Source organism: Lithobates pipiens, unplaced genomic scaffold (assembly GCF_037356315.1).
Source record: "Lithobates pipiens isolate NorthernLeopardFrog02 unplaced genomic scaffold, aLitPip1_a1.2 Scaffold_4, whole genome shotgun sequence".
Classification (NCBI taxonomy): Eukaryota; Metazoa; Chordata; class Amphibia; order Anura; family Ranidae; genus Lithobates; species Lithobates pipiens.
Genome location: NW_027507852.1, coordinates 399,296 through 426,122, shown reverse-complemented (window position 1 = coordinate 426,122; position 26,827 = coordinate 399,296). Strand labels below are relative to the sequence as shown.

At 41.0% G+C, this 26,827-nt stretch overlaps 1 protein-coding gene across 1 annotated transcript; it reads right to left on the bottom strand.

Annotated features, from left to right (window-relative positions):
• Window positions 1–1,850: 1,850 nt before the first annotated feature.
• Window positions 1,851–25,827, bottom strand: METTL3 (methyltransferase 3, N6-adenosine-methyltransferase complex catalytic subunit). The gene is made up of 11 exons (XM_077466856.1): window positions 25,630–25,827; window positions 21,708–21,916; window positions 19,269–19,655; window positions 18,627–18,802; window positions 14,856–15,072; window positions 12,208–12,395; window positions 8,186–8,224; window positions 7,989–8,097; window positions 5,695–5,760; window positions 3,890–4,002; window positions 1,851–2,173 (listed from the first exon to the last, which is right to left on the bottom strand). Exons 1-11 carry the CDS (start codon window positions 25,733–25,735, stop codon window positions 2,002–2,004), a joined length of 1,782 nt encoding a protein of 593 aa, XP_077322982.1. The 5' UTR covers window positions 25,736–25,827; the 3' UTR covers window positions 1,851–2,001.
• Window positions 25,828–26,827: the final 1,000 nt, after the last annotated feature.

Sequence of the window (26,827 nt, the reverse complement as noted above, 5' to 3'; positions counted from 1 at the left end):
GCTATAACCCTTAGGCTGCTTTCACACTGGGGCGGGAGCGGCGTCGGCGGTAAAGCGCCGCTATTTTTAGCGGCGCTTTACCGTCGTTTTAGCGGCGGTCTGCGGGCGCTAGCGGGGTGGTTTTAACCCCCGCTAGCGGCCGAAAAAGGGTTAAACCCGCCCGCAAAGCGCCGCTGCAGCGGCGCTTTGCCGGCGGTATTGCCGCGGTGTCCCATTGATTTCAATGGGTAGGAGCGGTGAATACACCGCTCCAAAGATGCGGCTAGCAGGACTTTTTTCACCGTCCTGCCAGCGCATCGCTCCAGTGTGAAAGCCCTCCGGCTTTAACACTGGAGGGAAAGGGGCTGGTTTTTTTCAGGCGCTACACAGGCGCTATTTTTAGCGCTGTAACGCCTGAATACCGCCCCAGTGTGAAAGCAGCCTTACTGTACCAAAAACCAGCAGTGGTGGGATTTTTGAAAAGGCACCCAACGCTGCAAATGGTGAAGTAGCTCTTTGTACTTTAGACCGTCCTTCAGAGACCAGAGCACACTTGGGGCTGTGCCATGGCTTTGGGAAGTGCCCAGCAGCTAACGCACACATCCAGTCCAGTGGGGCCCAGGTACAGCCTCCAGCGCTACTACTGAGGAAATGCTATTCTTCATAACTGTCAAAAAGAGACTATACATAACTAGGTCACATCCCTTGGCTTGATGCTTAGTTTCCCCTTGCTATGTGTGTGTCACATGATCTGGTTCTAGGAGCCTATTGGCTCCCATCTCATCCAGGAGCTGCAATGCATACAGCGGGCTCTCCTCCCCCTTTCCTCGGGGTGCGGTCTTGCGCTATGCATCAACATCCTGCCTTTGCACTGGGGTATGGCATCATATCCTGTGGCACTATCTCTCCCGCGTCCTTTACACCCAGCAGATGTATGGGAGGAGTGTTTATGGTGCAAACAATGAGCAGCTTCACCTCTCAATCGTTGATGCCTTCCTCCTGCTCGTGACATTGGTGGGTGTGCGACGGCTGTATCCATATTAGGTCCCGTTTCCAGGTGGCTCTTCCACCTTGTTGGTCTGTCTCTGCCTTTGCTTGGCCAATCATATACATCATGCTGGACTTCAGCTTTCACGTTCCAGTCTGGGGAATTTGGCAATTAGAACTCAACATCTTTTGGAGTTGGCACATTTTCCTTGGTGGTTTAACTTTACATTCTTCACTTATCCTACCATTTATTCTCTTATCTGGGTTTTAATTGACACTTGCTATTGTACATTTGTCCTGCTCTATCTGCATAAAGGACATACTGCACATTGTGTATTAACACATTATATTCTTTATAGAAGGCTTAACTATGGTTATGAATAGCTATCCTCAATTCTGGACATCACCCTCCCCGGATGTGGCCCCTGTTGGTTCTACAGGCCGTGCCCCTCACCTCAGCTTCCAGTATAGATACCCTTCTGGTCCTTCCGGTTTCTAGTGCCACATTTAATACAGCTTTGTTTAAGTATCTCAGAGGGTGGGGCTTTATTAGTTTCCAATTTTTATTTTATTTTTTATCCTTGCTTTTTTTTTTATATCGTTAGATCACATAGCAATTTCTTTATTACAGATGCAAGTCACATGCATGCTCCTGAGGAGTGGATATACACTCCATGAAACGCGTAGAGATGTCACATTATGTTTCTATTCATTATGGGCTGTAGTAGAGTTTTATCTTTTACAATTGGAAAGCCCACTTCAGTTATAAACCACACATAAGATGTTTCCAGAACACCAACTTCTGCAAGCAAGGTTTTTGTTTTTTCAAAGCAGGATAGTACAATACAGCTAAACCTAGATGAAAAACATATACCATCAGTAGGTACACTGTGTTCCTTGAATGCTTCTTAGAACGTTTAATTTAGAATACAGCACTTTACCAAAGAAGTACAATGCCATACATTTGTATTTACAATTGCAAAACAAGTCTTTTTACAAAAAGTGATAGTCCTTTTTATTGGGACTGCATAGACCTCAAATGCCTATGCATTTCTGATCCAAATTATTTTGCTCATTCATGTAGTAAGAGCAGTTCATCACAGGCTTTGGTTTTGAGATCACTCCATCAGGATACTGTTGCTTAAATCGAGCCACAACATCAGGATCTAGTAAATGAATCCCATCCAACTGGTTTCCTAATGTTATCCTAAAAAAAATAAACAGTGGTCAGAAGCTACAGAGCAACATGTACAATACAATCTTATACAGTTATATTTGTCAGTTGTACAAACAAAAGGCTTTTTTAATTACGGATATAGAAGTTTATCCTGAAAACTTTAAGTGAAAATTAGGCATGTTTTCTAAAATTTCTTAAAGTATTTTCCCACTTTTGCAGTAAAATTTGAGAAAAAAAAAAAAAAAAATTCTAGTCTTTTAGAAGTTTCTCAGGAGGAGTTATCATAGCTGACTGCTAGGTTTTTTGAATAACCACCTGATCCAAGTCTGTCCTCACTAACATACAATGCAAGAAGCTCAACCTCTGCACCTTTAATATTTTTTTTTTTTAGGACAAACCATGTTCAAATCTGATTACATTTGATACTTGCACAGTACAGACAGGGTCAATTATGGCAAACATAGCTGCCCAGCCCCCTCAAAGAAAAGTAGAATATTTCCTTGCTGGAGGGTCCAGAAGATTTATAATAATTAATTTTTTTTTTTAATTTGATAAGTTATGCTACGTGAATAGGGACATGTGACAAAGTAGGTGTCATTCCAATTTGGCTGCAAAAGTGGAACACATTTTAAAGTGTCTTTAATGTCAGTTACATTTGTCCACTGGGTGGTATCACACCATTATTATCAATACCGAAATTGACTTTTTAAAAAATATTTTTATACAGGAAATCAATGCAGCCTCATCAGTGCCCATCATGTAGCCTGCCTGTGCCTCACCAGTGCATATAAACATACACACAATTTATATATATATATATATATATATATATATATATATATATATATATATATACACACACACACACACACACAGTCTTTTTAAAAATTGGCAGCAGCAGCTCTGTACCTTCAATCTCCATGCTGGGTACGGCACTGTAGGGGGAGGCAGAGAGCACAGCACACACTGCTAGACATCTCTCCCTTGCTTTCACAGTAAACAGCGTGACAAGCTCCTGCACAGCCGATTTACACACTGGCTGAGGAGCCATATGCAGCCACCGCTGGGGAGAGGGGGACTTTACAGCAAGACCCCACGGGCCGCCTGCAGCATGGATGAGGAGGGAGGGAGAGAGAGAGAGTAAAGACGGAATGACACCACCGTGATGGGTGGCACCAGGGGCTGGGCCAAGCCCAGCAAGCCCTACCCATTTTCGGCAAAAGTACTCACACACACTATCTGGTTCTTTCAGGTAGTGAGCACAAATGCACGCTGCCAGCAGCTTGCTCCTGCTGTGATGATTATACACAGCAGGAGCTGAGCGGCAGGTACTGCAGACTCTATGTTCACCGGCACCTGCCGATCCCTCAGTGTACAGGCAGAATGGCAATCTGCTCATATAAACAAGGTAGATTGCCGTTTTGTACATAGGGAAGACAGGGATCCTGTGTTCCTGCAAAGCAGGAACATGCATCCATGCCTGTTTGCTAGTGTCCAATGCTCCTGTAGTATAACCTGACAGTATGTAAATTTCCGTGTTCCTCAATAGAAAACAAAGAAATGGAAATTTATGAAAACCTGATATGCCTTCTACATGATTTGCGATTACTTTTTCTGCTAAGCCAAAACTAGAGAGCTCTATGGAACTACGTTACACTAAAGTAAGTATCAAGTAGCCTTGGAGATAGTAACTCATAGAAAACAAGAGAATTGGAGATGTGTTGATTTGTGAAAGTTGGTACCAACCAATTTGGCTGCACATTATGGGGTCGTCCAAAGAGCTCAATCTTGCGTGTTCCAGGTGAGAGGCGCTCAATCATGCCATAAATCTCGTCAGGTTTGTGGCTTGTAGAACGAACCTAAAAGATTTAAAATACAGTTCTCGTTTAATCAAATGTGCCAAGATTTATTTGCATAAATTAAAGTAAACTTGTTACCCTAGGAGGCATGAGGGGTTGATATTGTTCAACCCGCCTCCAAATACTATGTCCCTGGATGTCTGTGGATTCAGTACTTATTAAATTACTACACTGGCGTAAACATGCAGATTAGGACTTATGACTTCACTCTGACTTTTCTAATTTGCATGGTCAATGTCTTTAACCACATCCCCATTCTGACTGTACGTCATAAGAAGTCCTTCAGAACATGCTGCTCATGAGTGCCACCTGGGGGTGTGCAGCTTGGCAATCGATGGTAAAGAGCCTTTGACGTAGGCTGTTTACCATGTGATCAGCTGTGTCCAATCACAGTAACTAGGAAGTGCAAGTTATCGGCATTCCTCTACTCACGACTCTGTGTTAGAGCCGATAAGCAGCTTTCCTGATAAGGAAGATCTGCACTGATAATGCTTTGATTATCAGTGCAGCCCCATCAGCAATACCCAGCAGTGTAGCCCACCAGTGCTGCCTTTCAGTGCCCATCAGTGGCTCCTCATCAGTGCTACCCATAAAGGCTGCCCATCAGTGTTGATCATCAGTGCTGCATATCAGTGCCTCCTCATCCATGCTGCCCATCAGTGCCGTCTATCAGTGCCACCTCAGTGCATATCAGCGAATGAAAGAAGTTACTTATTTACAAAATTTTATAGCAGAAACAAAGAAAAAAACTTTCTTTTTTTTCAAAATGTGTTCATTTGTTTAGAAAAAAAAAAATAATATAAAAGATTAAAAAAAACCTCAGCAGCAATACTACCAAAAGAAAGCTCCATCTGTCCCAAAAAAAAAAAAAAAATAAATAAAATATTTGGGTACAGTGTTGCTTGACCATGCAAATGTCATTCAAAGTGTGACAGCGCTGATGCTGAAAATTGGCCTGGGCAGGAAGGGGGTGAAAGTGCACGGTACTAAAAGTGGTTAAAAAGGAGAAGTGTGAGAAACAAAAACAAAAAAAAAAACACAACAAGCACATACTCCTCACCTATATGGCTGTCCCTCTCAGACTCTGAATCTGATAACTGAGCTATCAGACGACCACTGATCACTCAGTTCTCAGGGCCACTCTAAGCACAGAGCAGTGACCGTCAGTCACCAGTCTCTGCTCTGACCCTTGCTCACTGAAGTGTTGGGCAGGAACAGCTGGCTTAGGCATCTGGGTGGATCCTGACATTATTTTCAAGAGACATCCAGAGACTGGAGTGCCTTGGTGCAGACAGCAGGCTTTAGCCTGCTGTCAGTTGATTGGAGTCACAAATAAGCGCATTCCTGTGACTCATGGGAGACATGACCAAAAGCGATACTGAAGCCAGGCACAATCAGGCAAGTAGAATGTTCAGGAGAAAAGCAATGGTCAACTCCTTATTTTTCTCAATACATTTTTTTATTCAAACATTTGTTCACTTAAAAACCTTGCATGAGAGTAGCAATCCATTGGTTATGGGAAAAGAGCAGAAACTGCCACCAGAAACTAGTCAGAAAATGGTGATCGGATGTCTGTTCATGTCCCTGCTCATGCTTTCATGTTTATTATGTTTACTATGGAGTCTGATGTCTATGGGCATCTTAAAACGTCTATACAATAGAAAAAAAAAAAAAAAAAAAAACTCTGTGTACCTCAGCCACAATTACATCGCAGTCAAGGCCCCGGTTAAACCCTTGTGGGTTTCCTTTCACGCCAACCTGAAATGAAAACAGAAGAAACATCAGAAGTGCTCACCCTGTAAGTATACCTCCCCAAAGCCCCCAAAATACTGTCTTAAAGAGTTAGTTCACCTTTTAACAAAAAAAGAAAAGTTGAACTGGAAGCATCCTCCCCACCCCTCTAGTCTGCATGTACCTTAAATGCTCCCCATCTTTCACTACCCTCTCCAGCCAGTACAATAGCATGGCAATGGACAGCCTATGTATTTACATTATCCTGCATGCATTGCAAAGCAATATTTGCTGGACTGGGAGATCAGAATTCCTGGGTGGAAAAAAAAGAAAAGAAAAAGATAATTCTTGCAGTTTTGATCAAAATAGGGTTACATTATAAAAGATTGAATCATTTTTGATCTGTAATATACTGTAGTCCTGATCTTCAGTCTCTATGGCTGGGATAAACAGAAGAGTGATAGTGTTTCATCTGGGGATGATTTATGAGCGCAGAAAGCCATTGAGAGGGCTTTCTTCACTGGATCCACTTACACTGTTCACTTACACTGTGTGTAAGTGAACAGGTACAAAATAAAAAAGGTAGAGTTCCCATTTGAAGCTGGAACAGACAGAACAATGCTCTGTCTCTCTCTAAATTAAGATGTTCCCAAATTAGGCTACAACAAACCCTACAATTTTTTGTAAATAGGCTTAACTAATATATAGTATTAATAGCTGAAAAGGGTTCTTGGGATTCACACAGCCTAGCAAATGCATTTGAAAAACAAATAAATCTGTGCAAACTGATAAACAGATTGGATTTCCGACAGACATGTCATCTCTGAATATTGGTTGGTACTCTTTTTTTTTTTTTTCTTATTAAAAAGAAAAGGAAACAAATAGCCCCTTTGCCAGAGATACCCAAATCTGCACATGGGAAAATGAAGAAAGTTTCCCACGATTTACGTTTTATTCTAGTTTAACCACTTATATGATGTACGTCCTATTTTTGAAGAGGGATAACTCGGTAACGGCAGCAGCTGCTGCCACAACCGAGATGTCCATCTCTTCAGGCTCCGGTCGTGTGTGCGATAACGGAGGTCTCTGCGGCGGGTTCGCCGCAAGATCACTGCTATCGGCAGCGGGAGAGGTGCCACCCCCCCTCCCGCCGCTGCTTACCGGAGCCGTCGGTAGGACCCGATTGCCTCTGCCGCTATCGATGGCTGGGTATAGAGACGAGTGAGGCTAAAATGGCCACCACTCGTCTCTATACCATAGGAGGGCGGAAGAGACATCAAAACATCACTTCCGCCCATACCTCTTAAAAAAGGTATATTTTTTTTTAATGTCATTTTTTCAAATTACTTTTTTTTTTATTGCATTTAAGTCCAAATATGAGATCTGAGGACTTTTTGACCCCAGATCTCATATTTAAGAGGACCTGTCATGCTTTTTTTTCTATTACAAGGGATGTTTACATTCCTTGTAATAGGAATAAAAGTGATCAATTTTTTATTTCATTTTTTTAAAACAGTGTAAAAATAAATAAAATCAATTAAAATAAATAAGAAAAAAAAAAGTTTTTAAAAACACCCCGTCATGACGAGCTTGCGCGCCGAAGCGAGCGCATACATGAGTAGCTCCCGCATATGAAAATGGTAGTCAAACCACACATGTGAGGTATCGCTGCGATCGGTAGAGCGAAAGCAATAATTCTAGCCCTAGACTTCCTCTGTAACTCAAAAAATGCAACCTGTATAATTTTTTAAATGTCGCTTATGGAACATTTTTGAGGCTAAAAGTTTGACCCCATTCCACGAGCAGGCGCAATTTTGAAATGTGACATGTTGGGTATCAATTTACTCGGCGTAACATTATCTTTTACAATATAAAAAAAAAATTGGGCTAATTTTACTGTTGTCTTTTTTTTATTCAAAAAAGTGAATTTTTTCCAAAAAAAGTGCACTTGTAAGACCGCTGCACAAATACGGTGTGAAAAAAAAGTATTGCAATGACCACCATTTTATTCTCTTAGAAAAAAAACAATATAAAATGTTTGGGGGTTCTAAGTAATTTTCTAGCAAAAAAAAAAAAAAAAACTGTTTTAAACATGTAAACACCGAGTCTGAAAAAAAAGAGGCCTGGTCCTTAAGTAGTTAATAAATGCAGATGATACTTATATGGGTGTATCGGAATGTAATAAACAGATTTAAAAAATAAGTTCATGCTACTATGAAAAGAATACACATGTCGTCAGTTAACAAAACAATTACCAAGCAATGCTCTTTGCCATGATTAAGCCAATGTCCAGTGCGTCCAGTCCGAATAATTCTTTGTAACTGGTTCGTTTTTACCCAGATTATCTCATCCACTCTCTCGTATCTGTAGATAGGTCATCCAATGATAACTCGGGTTAGAAAAGAGCATCTATCAGTCACAAGTGGAAAAACTGACAGTACCATACACTCACCCCCACAGCTTCAAGCATTCTCGACCCAGTTCCATAGCTCTATAAAATAAAAAAATTAAAATAATAGAATTGTATTAATACTAAATAAATATAGGTAGCTTGCCAGGATAACGTTATATAGCTTGTATCAATACAATATAACAGTGTTTTGCTAAAGATGCCAACATTAAAAAACAATTCAAGTGGAAAAAATCGGAGCTAACCTAACATAATCTAGTAGCATGCACCTTGACAAGAAAGGGTAGAACCCCATCTGTAATACCAAACTTGGATAATGGTCTGTGCGAGTCACTGAGAAATAGTGGAATAAGAATCTGGTTCACCTTTATGGAGACCATCAGAAATAAAGGGTCAGTTTTTTTTTTGTTTTGTTTTTTATCAGAAAAACACACACACACACACACACACACACACACACACACACACGCCTGTCCAAACCACATTCAGATACTGTAATGATGGGAAATCTCTTTCTGATGAACTGGAGCCGAGTGCAGAAAAATAACACCCTGTTTAAGGTGAAAGGTCAAAACTACCTTTGGTAGGTAGGAATTTCTCAGCCTCAGCACCACCCTGTGCAAAACCAGAAGGAATTTTTTACAGGATCAGGTTGTTAGCTCAGACAGTCACCTCCCAGCGAAGTCATCATTTCTACCACCATTATTAAATTTTTTCCCTGCCTAAACCCCTGGGGGACACATACCCCAGGTTAGGAATCACTGGCATGCAGGGGGAAGAATATGCCTATCACCTCAGTCAATCCATGCTAAAGGAAATATTTACAGAGCACCAGGCAAATTCAAACATTTCATTCTGATTGAGTTTTATATTTTTCAGTACATTTTTTTTCTACCAATTTCTTAAAGTACTTTATTAAATTCTAAGGGGGGGATGAAAGTGGAATTTTAGAACAAAATTAAAAATGGGCGAACAGGCAGAAATTTTAATGCAGAAGAGACATGCTTTATCTCTTCTGCATTAAAGTTACTTGCCTGCCTGTTCGCCCCTGTACAGTAAGCTGCACGCTCGAAGCTGAATCTGACACATGTGCAAGAGTGACGTCATCCCCGCCTGGCCAATGAAAGCGTCTGACGATCGAAACTCAGAAACCGGCTGCCCGAATACATCTGAAGCTGGGCGGGGAGCACGGTGACGCTACATCCCTGGAGCCGAGGTGATTATAGTTCTGCTTTAACCTTTAAAAAAAAATGGCAAAAAGACACCAGTACAGAGCAAATGCTACATGTCTGTCTGCAATATCTAAATTCATGACATAAAACAAGCCCTGAATAGGCAAGTTAGTGCTCCCGATCTGCATATTTATTCTGGTTAGCAAATGAAGCTACTGACAGTCAAGGTAATTGGAATTTTCCTGCAGTAGCATACTACATCTGCTTTTCAATAAATAAGTTGCGCTAGTTTCTAAACAACGTGACTGAATGAGTAAAAAGTAACAACAACTGAAGTCCATCCAGTGTAGTGACATCAATGTGAAATGAAGAATGATGCATCCAAGGAATGTCATATAAAAGAGAGATGACTTCCACCACTAGACACACTGCCACCTATTGACTTCCTATGATCTCCTATTATGGGAGATCACAAGCACCTTCTGGCTTAATACCCAGCCCCAGGGTCTTTGTTAAACACAGCAACACTCTCAGCGACAGCGTCTTCATAGGTTTCCACCACTCTACTATGTCACGCCCTCCCCTAGGCAGATGTAGTATGCTACTGCTGACCCCTCCTTCTGAAACAGACTGCTGCTGTGTTTAAACAAAGACCCTGGCTGGGTTTCTAAGACGAAAGCACTCATGATCTCCTGGAATAGGAAATCATAGGAAGAAGTCGTAAGAGGCAGTGTGTCTAGTGGTGGAAGTCATCTCTTTTATTCCTTGGGTGCATCGTTCCTCATTTCACATTGATGTCACTACACTGGATGGACTTTGTTACTTTCTACTCAATCACATTGTTTAAAAATTAGCGCAACTTATTTATTGAAAAGCTTATGTTGTTGTGTGTATCTCACAAGACGTTGCGGCTTGGTTTCACTTATTCACTTTGATTTTGATAGCGCAGTAATTATATTTTCTTAGTAGCTTACTACATACTTTCTGAGTACAAGTTAATTTTAAGTATTTTGATAGGCATTACGTATAGAACTCACCAAATGTCAGTTCTTAAATAGATATGACACACTTATATGTCAAAATATGGGAAACCAATGTTAATAACTTTTTCTTTTTTTTTGCAGTTATCCTGGATCATGCGACCGCTAACTTGGTCATGATCTTTACTTCAGTTAAGGGCAGGCAAAACTTTCCCTGAGGCTGGACGTCAATGCAGGACTGAGGATTGACGCAGCTCAGACATATGCAATAGGGAAAGAGCTTCAGATATTTTAACAAAGAAGTTGCAAGCTAGGTCTAGTGTATGGTCGTTAATGGTCTCCTCTATGGTTGATCAACTATCTCTAAAAGGGAAAATATCTTGTTAATGTACAGCACATTGCTGCAGCATTCCACTGACAGTATGACTCTTTAATTGCTAGGAACACAGAAACTGATACTGGTCCTATATAAATTTTGTTATTGGACACAGAACCTATCATACCCCCAAAAAACTTTTCAGATGGTATAGGAGGTACTTCTCTTATGTGTGAGTTGTGAAATAGACATGGGTACAAAGATCCACATGGCTTGGAAGTGGCCCAAACTTGTTCGCCACTGGGCGCTTATTATGGACACTATCAATACTATCTTTTCTGCTAATTTACAATTTAACCATGTATTGAGCTTGCTGGATGAAGAACAGTATACTCCATATATGTATATTGCCATCACGCGATTATTGTCAATAGCTTGTATAATAATAATAACTTATGGTACAAAAATCATTTCATAGAGACCCCCCCCCCCCTTAATTTTGATATGTGGATGCAACTGATTAATGCTTCTCTCTTAAAAGAGAAATTAGTATACCATCATAGAAGTTGTCCTAACAAACTTTCAAAAATTTGGGGTGCCTGGTTGGAAATTCTTAGTTTAGCCCCGACATAATTGATTCTCAACAGATTACTTTGCTAGACTCATTGGGGTTACTAAAGGCAAATACACTGTGTACTGCAAATGCACTTGGAAGTGAGGGGAAGCTCTGCTGATTTTTGTCATCCAATCATGTGCAGACAAAAATGCTGTTATATTCCTTGCACATCCCCCTCAGATCTACAGTGACTGCACTTCCAAGTGCACTTGTAGTGCAGAGGATATGCCTTTAGTAAATAAACCCTGTGGTTTATTACTTTGACAACTAAAGATTTTATACACTTATTGTTTGGGCATGGGTCATATGATAGGTAAATACATGCGCCATTGTTCTGTTCTTTTATCAGCGTTTATTGATTTTGAAAATTGTATGGTATTCGTAAGGAAGGCTGCCATATTAATTTTATTCCTAATACTACATTATACAATTTCAACAACAATAACTTGCACGATGGTAAATGATTTGATGATCTTATATGCTCATTGTTTATGCTTATATAAGCAATTATTACAGTGCACTGAGAGATTTAGAGCACAATGGTTGAGTGTTCCTCTTTTCCTGTACTTACTATGCTTCTACCAATGCTATGTTATGAACTCCTGCTTTTTATTGTTTTATTCCTATGAGCTCGTTTTGGGCTTGTTAGTTTTCTTTGTTTTATAACTTTTACTCAATAAAAATGATTAGCGTAAAAACAAAAAAAAAAAGTGATATATATATATTATATATATATATATATATATATATATATACACATACATACATACATACACACACTGCTGCTGTAAAAATCAAGTATCTTTTGCTTAACTAAAAAGGGGTGAACATCAGAAAAAAACACGCAGGAAAAAAATAAATAAAAAAAAAAGCAGACTCGATGGACTACCCTGTCTTTTTCTGCCATCGCTTTTCTATGTTTGTCTTAGTCCTTTATTAAGAGGCCACTTAGTGCTTATAAAAAAAACAATTGGTTTTACCTTCCAGTTACCCAGAGGAATAGGAATCCATCGTCCTGCAGCACTGGAATCTGCAATTTTCTCATCTCATCATCTGTCAAGGTCCCATATGGCAGTTCCATATGAATATCCCATGGTGGGTCAGCCATTACCACAGAGAACTTGCCCAAAATGCTCACGTCCAGGTATCGGATGTCACACCGGATCCACTAATTAACAAATGAGCCAAAAATTACACTTGGTAAAGTCAAACCAATACAGCTATTAAAAAGGCTAACTGCAACATTAGCAGCAGGTTACACCCATATTTAGAGGATAACATGTACACTTTGCTAAGAAACAGCCAAATCCCCCCTTCAGAGATCTGTGAATAAATAAATTACAAGTATTTTTATTTTATTCCACCAGAGCAGACAATAATGTCAACCACATTGGTGTCAAAACACATGCAGATGTAGAACTTGCTTTTCATAAGCAGAGCTGATTGCAGGCAGGCAGAGTGTTGATGGGCTTTTGTTTGTGTCATTCAGGTTTGGCACTCCCATATACTTAAAGAGGGATTTCACTGTGAAAAAAATGATTAAAAGCCAGCAGCTAGAAATACTGCAGCTGCTGACTTTTAATAAATGGACACTCACCTGTCCCAGGATCCAGCGATGTCGGCAGCCGAGGCCGATCGATCGATTGGCTCTCGGCTGCTGCCGCCACCATTCTAGGTGAGGGAATCAGGAAGTGAAGCGTTGCGGCTTTACTTCCCTGTTCCCTACTGCCCATGCGTGAGTCGCGCAGCGCAATAGGAATTGTCCGCGCTGTCTCTGGGACCCGTGTGTGTCCCAGCAGACAACGCGCAGGGACAGGAAGAGGCATAGACTCCCGTGGGAGTCTATGCCCGGAAGTGGGTGCAAATACCTGTCTTATGCAGGCCATACACAGTCGAATTTCGAACGAATTTTCTTTTCAAAATCAGAAAATTTGTTTTTTTTGTGATCTGATGATGCCACCATTGATTTTCGAAATTCGGCCGACCAAGCCTTCAATTTCACCTCAAATTGCTACAGAAAAGAATTTTCTTTTCGCTCCATAAATTTTCTTGTATCTCCGTACATTTTCTTTTCTTATTACGTTTCTCGCACGATTCTCCCATCATTGATTAGAAAATCGTTTGTTTTTCTAAAAATTTCCAACATGTTCGATTCCTCAAATTTTATTTCCGCACAAAAATCGGCTGTTGCTGCAGCCCACTAATGGTGCGAAATTCATACGAAAATTCTTAGATATGATTTTCGAAAGAAAATTCTTTCGAAATTCGAACCGTGTATGGCCGGCATTAGACAGGTATCTGCACCCCCCTCCCCCTAAAAAGGTGCCAGCTGTGACACCGGAGGGGGGGAGGGTTCCGATGAGCGGAAGTTCCACTTTAGGGTGGAACCCCGCTTTAAGTAACAGATCAAATACAGATGAGAAAGATCACCTACAGATCAAATACACCTATTAAGTATTGCTCAGACTTGTGCAGTGATCGGTAGTTTTCTGCACTAAAAAAAAGTCAATCTCCACAAGGGCATATTGAAAACAATTGTTTTTTTATGTGCCTTGTTTACGCTTTAACGCAGCCTGAGCTGAGGTGCAGAATGTGCAATATGTCCGCAGTTTTCTGTCCCACACAGCAAAACACTTGCAGCTATGTTTCTATATGTTTTTCTACGCACCACATCTCAAAAAGTAAACAGTGATCTCAGAAGCGCAATGCCAAACTCATTGAAAAACCCAATGCACACTGACACGGACTGCATTTAGTCTGCATTTTTTTGTCCACCGACAAAGACTACAGAATCTGAAAGGAGGTTATCAACTTTGCTAAACAGCAAGGTAATGAAGAATAAGAGCAGCAAGACAGATTATTATGGAAAAGATTAAGACTGCAGCTTGACTTTTGCACATAAATTAGCAGTGTCCATTTAAAACATGCTCCTGAAAGCTTCTTTATTAACAGCCAGTTTTAAAAAACAGCATCAGCAGACAAAAAAGGCTAGTTAAATTCCCCAGGAATTCCTGAATACATAGCATGTCCCCATTAAAATCACAGCAGTGGATGTTAAAAAGATGTTACAGCCAGTTTACGGGGCAGTCCCCCTTTCCCAAGCCTAAGGGGTAACTGGCATGCAGGGCAAACGGTCGAATGAACCTCCAACTGCAATGTGTACCAAAACATTGAGTGTTGGTATTACCAGTGCTAAATGCAACAGCTTCCTCCTGGCTGTTAGAGAGCTGGCACCTTCATCAGTCAGCTGGGGATTCCCCAATTAAGGAATAAAGAATTTGTTTGTTCATTCACAGAATTACCGGCCTCAGTCAGTGTTCCTTCTCTCAGAGACCCATGCTGTGTTTCAATGCTGCCCATTACCTTCTGAAATGTAGCTGCGCATTCTACTATATTTATACTAATAAAGAGTTTGATATTACACCAGATGCATGCGCGCTTTTCTATTTCTCTTGAATATTTTCTCAATACTAGAAATGAACTACATGCAGTTTTTAATCCCATTAAAATCACTCAATAATAAAACTTTCTGTGTGGAAGAATACAATACATAAAACAAGAAAAAAAAAATGTATATATCCAACAATTTTCTTACAGTTAAAAAAATAAATAAAAATTATAGGGTTACCTGTGAGGGGAAGAGACGACCTACACTTGGGTCTCCTACACTCTTGACTAGAGGCATATCTTGACATGGAGCAGATCCGATCCCAACCGCAGTTCCTCCAGGCTCCACCCATGCATCAATCTCATAATGAACATATTTACAAGTGTCCATATGGAAACAGGTGTTCAGGAAAGAGCAGTCACCGAGGGATTCATCGGTATGTGGGTTAATGATGCGTCTGTAAAAAAAAATTATTTAAAAAGAAATAAATAAAATAAAATTCTAGACTTAAAGTGGTGTTCCACCCCAAAAAATAAATAAAATTATTCATCAATGTGCCTGGAAAAAAATAAATTGGGATTTTTTTTTTTTTCTTTACTCACCTCTAAATGGCTGTTGCTAAGGGGTCCCTCGTAGACTGCCTCCTTCAGTGCCTGGGCTCTTGACATCTCTTCCCCTAGGCGCAGGAAGAGCTCAGCTCTGCCCCCTCCCTCTGGTCAATCTGGGACACGTGACAGGTCCCAGATGATTGCACGGCGCAGCTCGCGAATGCGCAGTGGGTGCCCGGCTGTGGCCCACAGTTACAATGCAGGCACCGTCGAATGGAGGGGGGGGGGGGGGGGGGGGCAGCGGCGCTTCAATCCCCCGCATTGCTGGACCCTGGCACAGGTAAGTGTCTGATTACTAAAAGTCAGCAGCTGCAGAATTTGTAGCCGCTGACATTTAATTTTTAATAATTTTTTTTTTAAATGGGAACCCCTCTTTAACATATTGTTTGCAGAATAGAATAGAGAGCAAGCATTCTTAAAGTCAAAGCGTCTTTACTTCTCTTTGCAAAATGAAACAAATTAATCATTTTGATGTTATCTTCTGCTTAGCAGGGACATTGTGAAACTGTACAGACAGTATGATACACAAGCTGTTTTATTATCTTATTATACACAGACTAATATCCGTTTAATGACAAATAATATGAATGAGATTTTTTTTCTGGAAGAGACATTACTTGTTGATTACTGGCTGGAGATTGAATACCCAATCTGACTACTATACAGTGGGTATAGAAAATTATTCCCCTTTAACTACTTCAGCCCCGGAAGAATTTACCCCCTTCCCGACCAGGCCATTTTTTTGCAATACGGCACTGTGTCGCTTTAACTGACAATTTTGTGAAAAAATTTTTTTGCAACACCCACCATTTTAATCTGTAGGGCCTTTGTCTACTTTCTAAAATGGGGTCATTTTGGGGGGGGGGGTTTGCACTATATGGTCATTTCATGGCCTCCGTAATGGTTATAGGTAGTGAGGAGTGAAATCAAAAATTTACAGCCTTAGAAATCCTGAAGGCGGTGATTGGTTTTCGGGGTCCTGGACACGGCTAGACTGCAAAAAAGTTTCACATGTGGTCCCCGTACTGAGGAGAAGCAGAAGAAGGTATTTTGGGGTGTAAATTCACATAAGCCCATGGCATGTTTGAGCAATATATCATTTCAGTAACAACTTTGAAAAATTACAAAAATTAAATAAAATTTTTACACAATCACCTGTGACAAAAAAATAAAATATTCAATGTGCTCAACAAGAATCTCAGCAAATTCCTTGGGGTGTCTACTTTCCAAAATGCGGGGGAATAGTTGTACTGCACTGCCATTTTAGCACCTCAAGAAATGATAGGCAGTCAAATTAAAAGCAGCGTAAATTCCAAAAAATGTACCCTAGTTTGTAGACGCTATAACATTTGCATAAACCAATATATGCTTATTGATTTTTTTATTATCAGACACATGTGGCTGAATGCTTTTTGGCCTAAATGTATGACTAAAATTGAGTTTGTTGTATTTTTTTGTTTTATAGCAAAAAAATAAAATCGCAGAGGTGATCAAATAGTACCAAAAGAAAGCTCTATTTGTGGGGAAAAAAGGATGCAAATTTCGTTTGGGTACAGCATTGCATGACCGCGCAATTACCAGTTAAAGCAGCGCAGTGCAAAATTGTAAAAAGTGCTCTGGTCAGGAAGGGGGTAAATCCTTCCGGGGCTGAAGTGGTTAAAGCGGACCTTTACTCACTCAAAAGCGATAGTGTCATTAATACTCTTCCCCATCCCTAACATTTTTTTTAATGGGGAGCAGGTACTTTTTTTTGACAGGAATAACTGCTGCATTTTCATCTACATGAGAACTACATCACTCAACCTGCTCCCTCTACACCCACAGACTCCTGGGACCTTTCACACATCCCATGAGGCTGCATGACCAGTCTCTCTGTGCTGTGCAATCTCACACATGTGCAGTAGGAGCCAGCTGTGATTCCTCAGCAAGTCACAGCCACCTCCCAAATCCAAGATCGAGACACCAGGGACCCACAGTGAGATCAACCAGCTATGGGAAGACAATGCTGGACTCCAGAACTAGTAACCTCACCCCCCCCCCCCCCCCTTCTTAACCACTTGCCTACTGGGCACTTAAACACCCCTCCTGCGCAGACCAATTTTCAGCTTTCGGTGCTCTTACACTTTGAATAACATTTTCTCAGTCATGTAACACTGTACCCAAATGATTTTTTTTGTCCTTTTTTTCCCCACAAATAGAGCTTTCTTTTGGTGGTATTTGATCACCTCTGGGTTTTTTATTTTTTGCGCTATAAATGAAAACATAACGAAAATTTTGAAGAAAAAAAAACGCATTTTTCTTTGTTTCTGTGATAAAATTTGGCAAATTATTAATTTTTCTTCATAAATTTTGCCCACAATTTATACTGCTACATATCTTTGGTAAAAATAACCCAAAATTAGTGGATATTATTTGGTCTTTGTGAAAGTTAGAGAGTCTACAAGCTGTGGTGCGAATCATACAAAATTGATCTCATCTGATGTACTGGTGGCCTATCTCATTTCTTGTGACCCGAACAAGCCAGGAAAGTACAAATATCCCCTAAATGACCCCTTTCTTGAAAGTAGACATTCCAAGGTATTTAGTAAGAGGAATGGTGAGCTTTTTGATGTTGTCATTTTTTCCCACAATTCTTTGCAAAATGAAGATTTTTTATTTTATTTTAATTTTTCCCACAAAATTATCATTGTAATAGGTTATTTCTCTCACATGGCATGTGTATACCACAAATAATGCCCCAAAATAAATTCTGCTACTCCTCCTGAGTATTACGATACCACATGTGTGGGACTTTTCCACAGCCTGGCCACATAGAGAGGCCCAACATGCAGGGAGCGACATCAGGTGTTCTAGGAGCATAAATTAAACATCTAACTTGTTGACTACCTATTACACTTTTGAAGGCCCTGGAGCACCAGGACAATGACACGTGACACCAACGTGGCACTGATGACACGTGACACTAATATGTGGCACTGATGACACGTGGCATCGATGACAGATGGAACGAATACGTGGCACTGATGACACGTGACACTGATGACAAATGGCACTGATACCTGGCATTGATGACACTAATATGTGGCACTGATGACACGTGGCACTGACAGTGGGGACAGGTGGGCACTGTTTTTTTTTTTTTTTACACTGACCGCTGCAGAGATGCAGCGGTTCATCTCTCCCTCCTCGCACGCTGTCTGTGTGAGGAGGGAAAGCACGGCCAGCACAGAACTTCCCCGATGCGCGCCCGCGGTGGCGCATTGGGCAAGTAAACAGGAGATGCCCTCCCGGCAGTTAGCGTCCACGCTGTAGCCGTCTTTTGGCTATAGGGCGGGCGCAAAGTGGTTAAATATGACTATTTTATAAAATTACACCACATTTGTTATTACCAATAACTCCTTACCTGAAGTGTAGTTTCCGACAAGGAGTGTCTGCTCCAGACGCTCTTGTACACTCTTCTTTTGTCCCATAGTCACAGAACTCCTGGACCTGAGCTCTTCCACGGGAGCGGAACTTCTCCACAATGGATTGCTCTTTGGCTGTGCTAGTATTGAGGAGCTCCAAGATCTCCTGACTTACCTAACATTTTAAAAAAGGGAAGAAAAACTGAATAAATAGTAGTAAAAAGTGAAGACCAATAAACTACCAATTTCAACCTGCCAACATTATACTGAATGAAATAGAGTACATTTTTTTTTTACAAAAGTCAATATTAATTATGACTTAGTGTAAAAAAAAAAAACAAAAAAAAAAAATCCTGACCATCAGTACATACTTATTTTGTTTGAAGCCTTAGCTTGGCAGAAAAAGGTAAAAAATAAATAAATAAAAGAATTTAGAAATACAGAATTTCTTGTTACAAAATGTCAAAATGTGGGTCATGTGACCAAAGCTAACCCTTGGGTACTTAAAAAATAATAGATCAAAAAGAAAATGCAGACTGTAGTACCCCAAGTGTAGGTGCTAATTAATTCTAAATCAAGCTCGACAATCTCAAAGAGCACTTGGGGCCCTGCGAAGAAAAAGAAAAAAAAAAAACACGTACCTTCTTACTTTGCTGTTCTTTGGTGGACTGTTGACTTAGCAAGCTCTCGATTTCCAAGTCCAAATGGGATGCATGTTTGCGGGCCTTCTTATGGGGCTCGGGTGCCTTTTTCTCTCCTGAAGCACCAGAGGATGAGGCTACTGATAAAGAAGAAGTAGCACAATCCGTCTCCTGTATTCTTCTCTTTTTTGCTCCTGGAGCAGTAGTTTGTGCTTTTCTTTCAGATACAACTCCCATCATTGCTGAAAGCTTGGAATGGTCAGCAAAAATCACTACAGTGGGACGGTCGTTATCTTCATGCTCACTGCATTTTACTTCAATAAGCTCCTGAGCAGCAAATTTTTGTAAAAGGCTTTCAACTGCTTGGCGTGACACAGGAAGTTCTGGCTGAAACACAAAATTTTTATTCTATTTATTATAGGACACATAATAGTTGAACTACAAAATAGGAACAATTATAACTGATGAAACTGAAATGGTGGATACATTTTGATTTATGTGAGAGCACTCCACTCACTCCTTTTAAATTATATACAATCAAGCAGACTAATCAAATATGAAAGAAAAGGCCATTATGATTAGCGTAAACATTCACTTACACAAACTCATCAAGTAGATCGAAACCCCATCACTATAATCAATCTCAATCTTTAATGTGTATTTTAAAAAGGTATATTCAATCTTTTCAAATCAGCAGCTTTAAATAACATAAAAAAAAAAAAAAAAAAAAAAAACGTAGTGATCCTACCATGAAGAGGGCATTCCTGTTATAAGGCGACAACACTTTGTCCTGGTCTCCCATGGATTCCTCTTTGCTGTCACCCTTTCACACTCCCTTTCGAGGGAGACTATAAATTGCATGTTACACAGTTGTCACCATTAGTAAGCTTATCCAGAGGAATCCCCTGCTACCAGCATGTAGGCTGAAGGTAACAGCTGAAGATAAGCACTGACATAACTGGTTCAACTATAGTTTATTTTATATTATATTATATTATATATATAGTTTATTTTATATTATATTATATTATATTATATTATATATATATATATATATATATATATAAAATAAACCATAGTTGAACCAGTTATGCAAAAATTAGCAAATAAAAAATGCTTTAACAAACTCATTCAGTTAGGGTTGACAGGGTTTGAGTCATTACTGATCTCCACCCTAGTATCCCCAATTCTGTCTCAGTACAGATCCCACCCTCACAGTCTTCCTCAGTACAACCCTCTCCCTACTAGCCAGCCTTCCCCAGCATAGACCTCCAATTTGTACCAATCTCCTCTCTCTCCCACCCCAAATGCAACAGTGGTTCCGTGTTAGAGAAACACTCTCCTTGACTTTGTTAACCAGTTCCCGCCTGGCCTATAGTAGATTGACAGGATTTCATTGTTCTGAGTAGATTTCATATGATATCCTTCAGAACAGCTGCTCATTCATGCTCCACCCCACCACATCACCAATCGCGGTAAAGAGCCTATGACCTAGGTTTTTTACCATGTGATCAGCTGTGTCCAATCACAACGCAAATGGGAAGTGCTGGTTATTGGCATTCCTCTCCTCACACTGATAGCATGTGAGGAAAGGAGAGCGGATAAGCGGCTTTTCTTAGTTGGGACATCTGCATCAGTGCAATGATTATCAGTGCAGCCCCATCCATGATGCCTTTCAGTGCTGCCCATCAGTGCCTCCTCATCAATGCCCCCTCCTCAGTGCAGATCAGTGAAGGGGAAAAATTACTCATTTACAACATTTTATAAACAGAAAACAAAGAAAATTTTTGGTTTAGCAAAAAAAATTTTAACACACAGTGGTGATTAAATACCACTAAAAGAGAGCTCCATCGGTCTAAAAAAACAACATCATTTCTTTGGGTACAGAGTTGCACGACCACGCAATTGTCATTTAAAGTGCGACAGCGCTGAAAGCTGAAAATTGGCCTGGGCAGGAAGAGGGTGAAAGTGCACTGTATTGAATTGGTTAAATGACAGGAGCCGTCCTCTGCTCTGAACTGCTGCTATGAGATGGTCAGAAGCAGAGCTGCAGTGCAAATACAATAGGCACTGAAACACGAAGTAATATACATAGAAAACAAATGTCAGACAGTCATTGAGTAATCAGCAACCACCCAACATTTTTCTGCTGGCGGCCCTGCAGCATCCGAGAGCGTTAGCACATGGTGCCCCAGGTATGCTTCTTTTATATATACCTATTACTGAGCCAAAATCTTATGTTTTCTCCACAGGCAGAAAAAAACTAATTGCTTCTTATTTTTTACATAGCATAACACTGTGCCAGGGACAGGGGTTATCCACTTCACAGAAGAAAGTTCTAAGTGCACGATATGGTACCAGTGTTCTTGGTATGCAGATGGGAAATACTTTGGTTTTATGTGCATGACAGGTGCACTTTAGCTTTAGAGCAGTTCTCACCGTAGCAATAGCATGTTGAATGGATACAGAGTCTGCTGGCAGGATAAGTGACAGATCTGACAGATGATGCAGTAGTTTACTTTCCAGTTCAGGATCAGGAATTACTTCTGTTGGTCCACTTGATGTCTTTGAAGTTTGTGGAGCAGAAGAAGGGACTGGGCTATCACTACGGAAACCTGGAGCCACCCCAGCATCTGGGTTCTGGAGATCTGGAAGAAGAGAAGACAAGAATGAATCTGCGCAATGATTCACAATAACATCATATCTCATTAACAGCAGCCCGTTGAAAGTGATATTCTGTCATATTTGATATTTACTGCTTTATTGGTATTTTAAAACCATTTTATGCATTAAGCAAAATAATGATCATTGAAGGCTTTTTAAAGCAAATGTCAAGCCAAAAACATGTTTTCTAGTTTTGGATAGGGTGGGGCAGGGTTAGAACTCCTGTTAGATTTATAGTGCTATCTGGGACTCCATATGAGAGATTTCCCCTCACTTCCTGTCCTGCTGACAATGTTTTCTCAGACAAAAAGCCAGGGGAACATTCTGAAGCTAGGTTTAGATCTGCATCTAAACTTGCCACTCCTTTGAGAAGTTTCAACCCCCTTTTTGCCCCAAAAAACATGCCACAACGGAGTGCACAGCTTGAGGTTACTTCTCCATTCACTTGAAAGATATGTTGGATAGTTTTTAACCACTTGCTTACTGGGCACTTAAACCCCCCTTATGCCCAGACCAATTTTCAGCTTTCAGCGCTGATGCACTTTGAATGACAATTGCGCGGGCATACAACACTGTACCCAAATGAAATTTTTATCATTTTTTTCCCACAAATAGAGCTTTCTTTTGGTGGTATTTAATTACAGCTCGGAGTTTTATTTTTTGCTAAACAAACAAAAAAAGATGCAAAAAATAAATAAAAAATCATGTTTAATAGTTTGTTATAAAATTTTGCAAACAGGTCATTTTTCTCCTTCATTGAAGTGCGCTGATGAGGCGGCACTGGTGGGCACTGATAGGCTGCATTGGTGGGCACTGATAGGCTGCACTGGTGGGCACTGATAGGCATAGATAAGGCGGCACTGATGGGCACAGATAAGATGGCACGGATGGGTGGCACTAAGGGGCACTGATAGGTACCACTGATAGATGGGACTGATAGGCGGCACTGATGGGCACGGATATGTGGCACTGGGGTGCAGCACCTTTGAGGCAGATTGTGGGCACTGCTGGGTGGCACTGGCAGGGGGCAGGTGGGCACTGGCAGGGCTGGCCGTGATTGGGACTGATGTCCCGATCACAGCCGCTGGTGATCGGGTCTTTTTTTTCTCCTCGCGCTGCCAGCGCGAGGAGGAATAACAGCCGATTACTGGCTCCGTTGTATCACATGATCAGCTGTCATTGGCTGACTGCTGATCACGTGATAAGGGGTCGGGATCGACCCCTTGATCGGATCGGTGATCAGGCGAGTCTCATAGACTCGCCGATCGCGAGCAGGCCGCTCTCGTGCACAGGACGATGTCAATAGACGTAGTCCCGGCAAAGGAGGTCCGCGCTGTAGCCGTCATTCGGCTATAGCGCGGGTCTCAAGTGGTTAAAAAGGATCTTCACCATACAAAGAAAAAAAAAAAGTCAGCAGATACAAATACTGTAGCTGCTGGTTTTTAATAAAAGGACAACCTGCCTGTCTGGGGATCCAGGGCCACCCTCACCGGGTCCACGGCATAGTCACCAAGAGAAACCAGCTGTGACTCTTTGTGGCTTCACAGCCAGCTTCCTGCTGCGCATGCAGGAGCTGTGTCGTGCTGTGTGAATGGTCCCAAAGCCTTCTGGAATGTGTGACATGTCCCGGAGGTCAACGGGCAAAGAGAGGGGTAACGAAATTCTGCTCTGATCACAAAGGTGATCGGAGCAGGTACCTGTCAAAAAAAAAAAAAAAAAAAAAAAAAGAAGGCATCTGTTCCCCCCACCCCCCACCTCCCCCTATTTTTGTTTTTATAAAGTGCCAAATGTTGCACAGGAGGCCTAACAGGGTTGAGTTTGGGACTGCGCTGAAGAATTGGAAATTAGCAGTCATTGCTGGTCGAATGAGCTTTAAAAGGGGTAATTCTCCACCCTGCAGCTGCACATACGGAAGGGAGTGGGGGATACTCATGACATCATTATCTTAATATAACCATGTACCCGTTTTAGAACAATGAACCACATCTTTTTGTTTACATCGGCTACAGGGATGACAACATTATAAGCCTTCCTCATGCTGTTAAAAACTAGAAAAAATGCTTTTGGCTTGAAAATACACTTTAGATGTAAAAAGAGTTTTGTTTTTTTAAATTGAAGCAGCCTTTTGTGTTATTACATTTAGCTATTAAAACCGTACTGAGAAAATTATAGCGGTTGCAACTCTCCACCTTCAAAAAAACCTATAGTTACACTTATCGGTAATAACATTTCTATGAACCATCCAAGACGGCAGGCCTACATAGGTGTGCCGCCCTGGAAGGTGAGAGGAGAAATACAAATTGCCTGGCTGTCATGACAATCCAAAATTAGGAGTAAAAAATAAATAAAAAATTAGCACAAGAGATGCTACTTACATTTAATCTGAAGGATCCCTTGTGCTGTGCCAGCTGTCAGTTTAAATTCTCTGTTCTACCAATACCACACAGCTGTGATCTTCTGGTGATGCAGGGTTTAATATGAGCTGTCACAAGCATAGTGCTGACTATGCCCTCTGTTTCCACCCAGCTCCTCCATTCATAGAACCTGTACTATAGCTTCCATTAATGAAATGCATCTATAAACGGAGGACAGGCAGGTGCATGAATGGTCCACCTTCCCCATTCACAGAACACTTTTCATCCATGTAAGCTATAGTATGGGTTCTATGAATCCCAGCTCCTCTAAGTACAGTATTGGTAAACCATTTAATAAGTTAAAAGTAAAACTACTCACAAAGGGAGCATAAACACAAGCATGATAGCAATCCTGCAGCAAAATCCAGAGGTGTTTCTCCTAAACATCCGTGTCTCTGAAGTGCAGCTGACAGCTTTTGCAGGTGGATTCCAGCATTCGCAGCCTATAAGAACAGCAGGGAACACAGGGGAGATCGGAGATGACATCACTTCCGGGTGAGAAGAGGTGGCTTTGTGTTCGGGGCGTGCTTGCTCCTTCCTCAGGCCTCTTCATCTTAGAGACTGTTGCTATGGACTTTGTCCCTCCTATTGAAAGACTTTATCAATCACATTTATTTGATCTGTGTACATCTTCAGGGTCTCTCCTCAAATGAGCACCGAGTTTATATTTTGTGGGTTCTATGAATGGAGAAGCTGGGTGGAAGGGGAAAGCCGAGTCAGCGCTTTTGACAGCACTAGCTCAAAGGATACTTTGGATTAAATGTAAGTACCATCCCTTATGCTGAGTTAACAAAAAATAAATAAAAAAAATCTCTAAACTTAGGGTTTAAATATTTGAGCCAGTGATCCACACGTGATTAAGGATGAGCTCTGGCGTGTTCGCATGCTCCACGTGCAGAGCCCGCCAGGAAGTTGGCGCTGCGCTAATCACAGGCAGTGAGACATTGGCCCGTTGCGCGGCTGCAGAGATTGGTAAATGTCTCACTGCCTGTGATTAGCACAGCGTCGTGCCGACTTCCTGGCGGGATCTACACGTGGAGCATGCGAACACGCCTGAGCTCATCCCTACACTTGATATTCAGAATAACATTTATACTTTAGTTTTTGAATGCTTATTCCTAGTCAGTGACTGAATATAAACAGAGATCAGGAAAAAGATCTCAGTGACTTGGTTTTCCATGTTTATTAGCAGAGTAAAGAGAAATCCCTGTCTGCAGTAAGGGAATACAAGCTGATGGTGTTTATCATGCAGACTGGTGAATAAAGAGAGGCAGCGCATTTACCCAGCACCAGCTGAGAGGTGACATCCTTCCTCCTCCGCTGCAGACGCTCCCGCAGGTAGTCCAGCTGCTTCTTGTGAGCCTGGATGGAGCTCCATGTGTCGGACATAGCGCTCGGCACCGTCCTCAGGCGTACTACAATCACTACACACCGTCCTACTCCCCCACCGGATGTGTACAACGCACACCGGAAGTTGCAACTAGAGTCATAAGTAAACCCTTCCCCGAACAAGAGAACTTCCTGCTAATAGGTTCCATAGGGAGACCGCTGAGAGGGGGGTAACCAATAACAGTGCGCCTTTCATCTGCGTCCCCCTTCTCGTGCTTTGGAGGGTGGTAAAATGAGAACTGCGATTGGTTAAAACCTAAAATTGTATCAGCGCCCACGGCGGGGTGATTGTAGCCCGTCAGTCAGATTCCATACGTAATAACACAATACAAGTACTGAGCTTATAGCTCACGGCTGTCTCTGGCTTTTGTTCCAATTCCTCCTCAAATAGCCCTCATTAACCCCTATGTACGGATGTGTATATGTAAATGGACTGTTTAACCACTTGACCTCTGGAAGGTTTACCCCCACCCACTTCATGACCAGGCCATTTTTTGCTAAACACCACTGAGTTACTTTAACTGACAAAATGTATGTCCCTTTTACCCCCACAAATAGAGCTTATTTGTGTGCTGAAATAGAGCGGTATTTGATTACTACTTTGATTTTTTTTTTTTTTTGAGCTATAAACCAAAAAAGCCTGCCAATTATGAAAAAAAAACTTTTTTTACTTTCCTCTATAAAATATCAAATAAAAAAAAAATTGCAAAAAAAACAAAAAATCTAATTTCTTTATACATTTAGGACAATCTGTATTCTGCTACATATTTTTGATAAAAAAAATCCTAATAAGCGTATATTGATTGGTCTACACCAAAGTTATGGCATCTACAAACTATGGGTTATATACTGACATTTTTATTTATTTATTTTTTACTAGTAATTGCAGCGATTAGCGACTCATAGCAGGACTGCGATATTGCAGCAGAAAATCTGACACTTTTTGGGACCAGTGACACTAATACTGTGATCAGTGCTAAAAATATGCACTGTAACTATAATATATATATATATATATATATATATATATATATATATATATATATATAAAATGACACTGGCTGGGATGGGGTTAACATCAGGGGCAATCAA

Coding starts and splice junctions, on each gene's coding strand:
- METTL3 (XM_077466856.1), bottom strand. CDS start 25,735: ATGTCCGACACATGGAGCTCCATCCAGGCTCACAAGAAGCAGCTGGAC. Junction 12,396..14,855: donor GTCGTCTCTTCCCCTCACAG/GTAACCCTATAA, acceptor TTTGTTAATTAG/TGGATCCGGTGTGACATCCG. Junction 4,003..5,694: donor GCGATGTAATTGTGGCTGAG/GTACACAGAGTT, acceptor TAAATCTTTTAG/GTTCGTTCTACAAGCCACAA.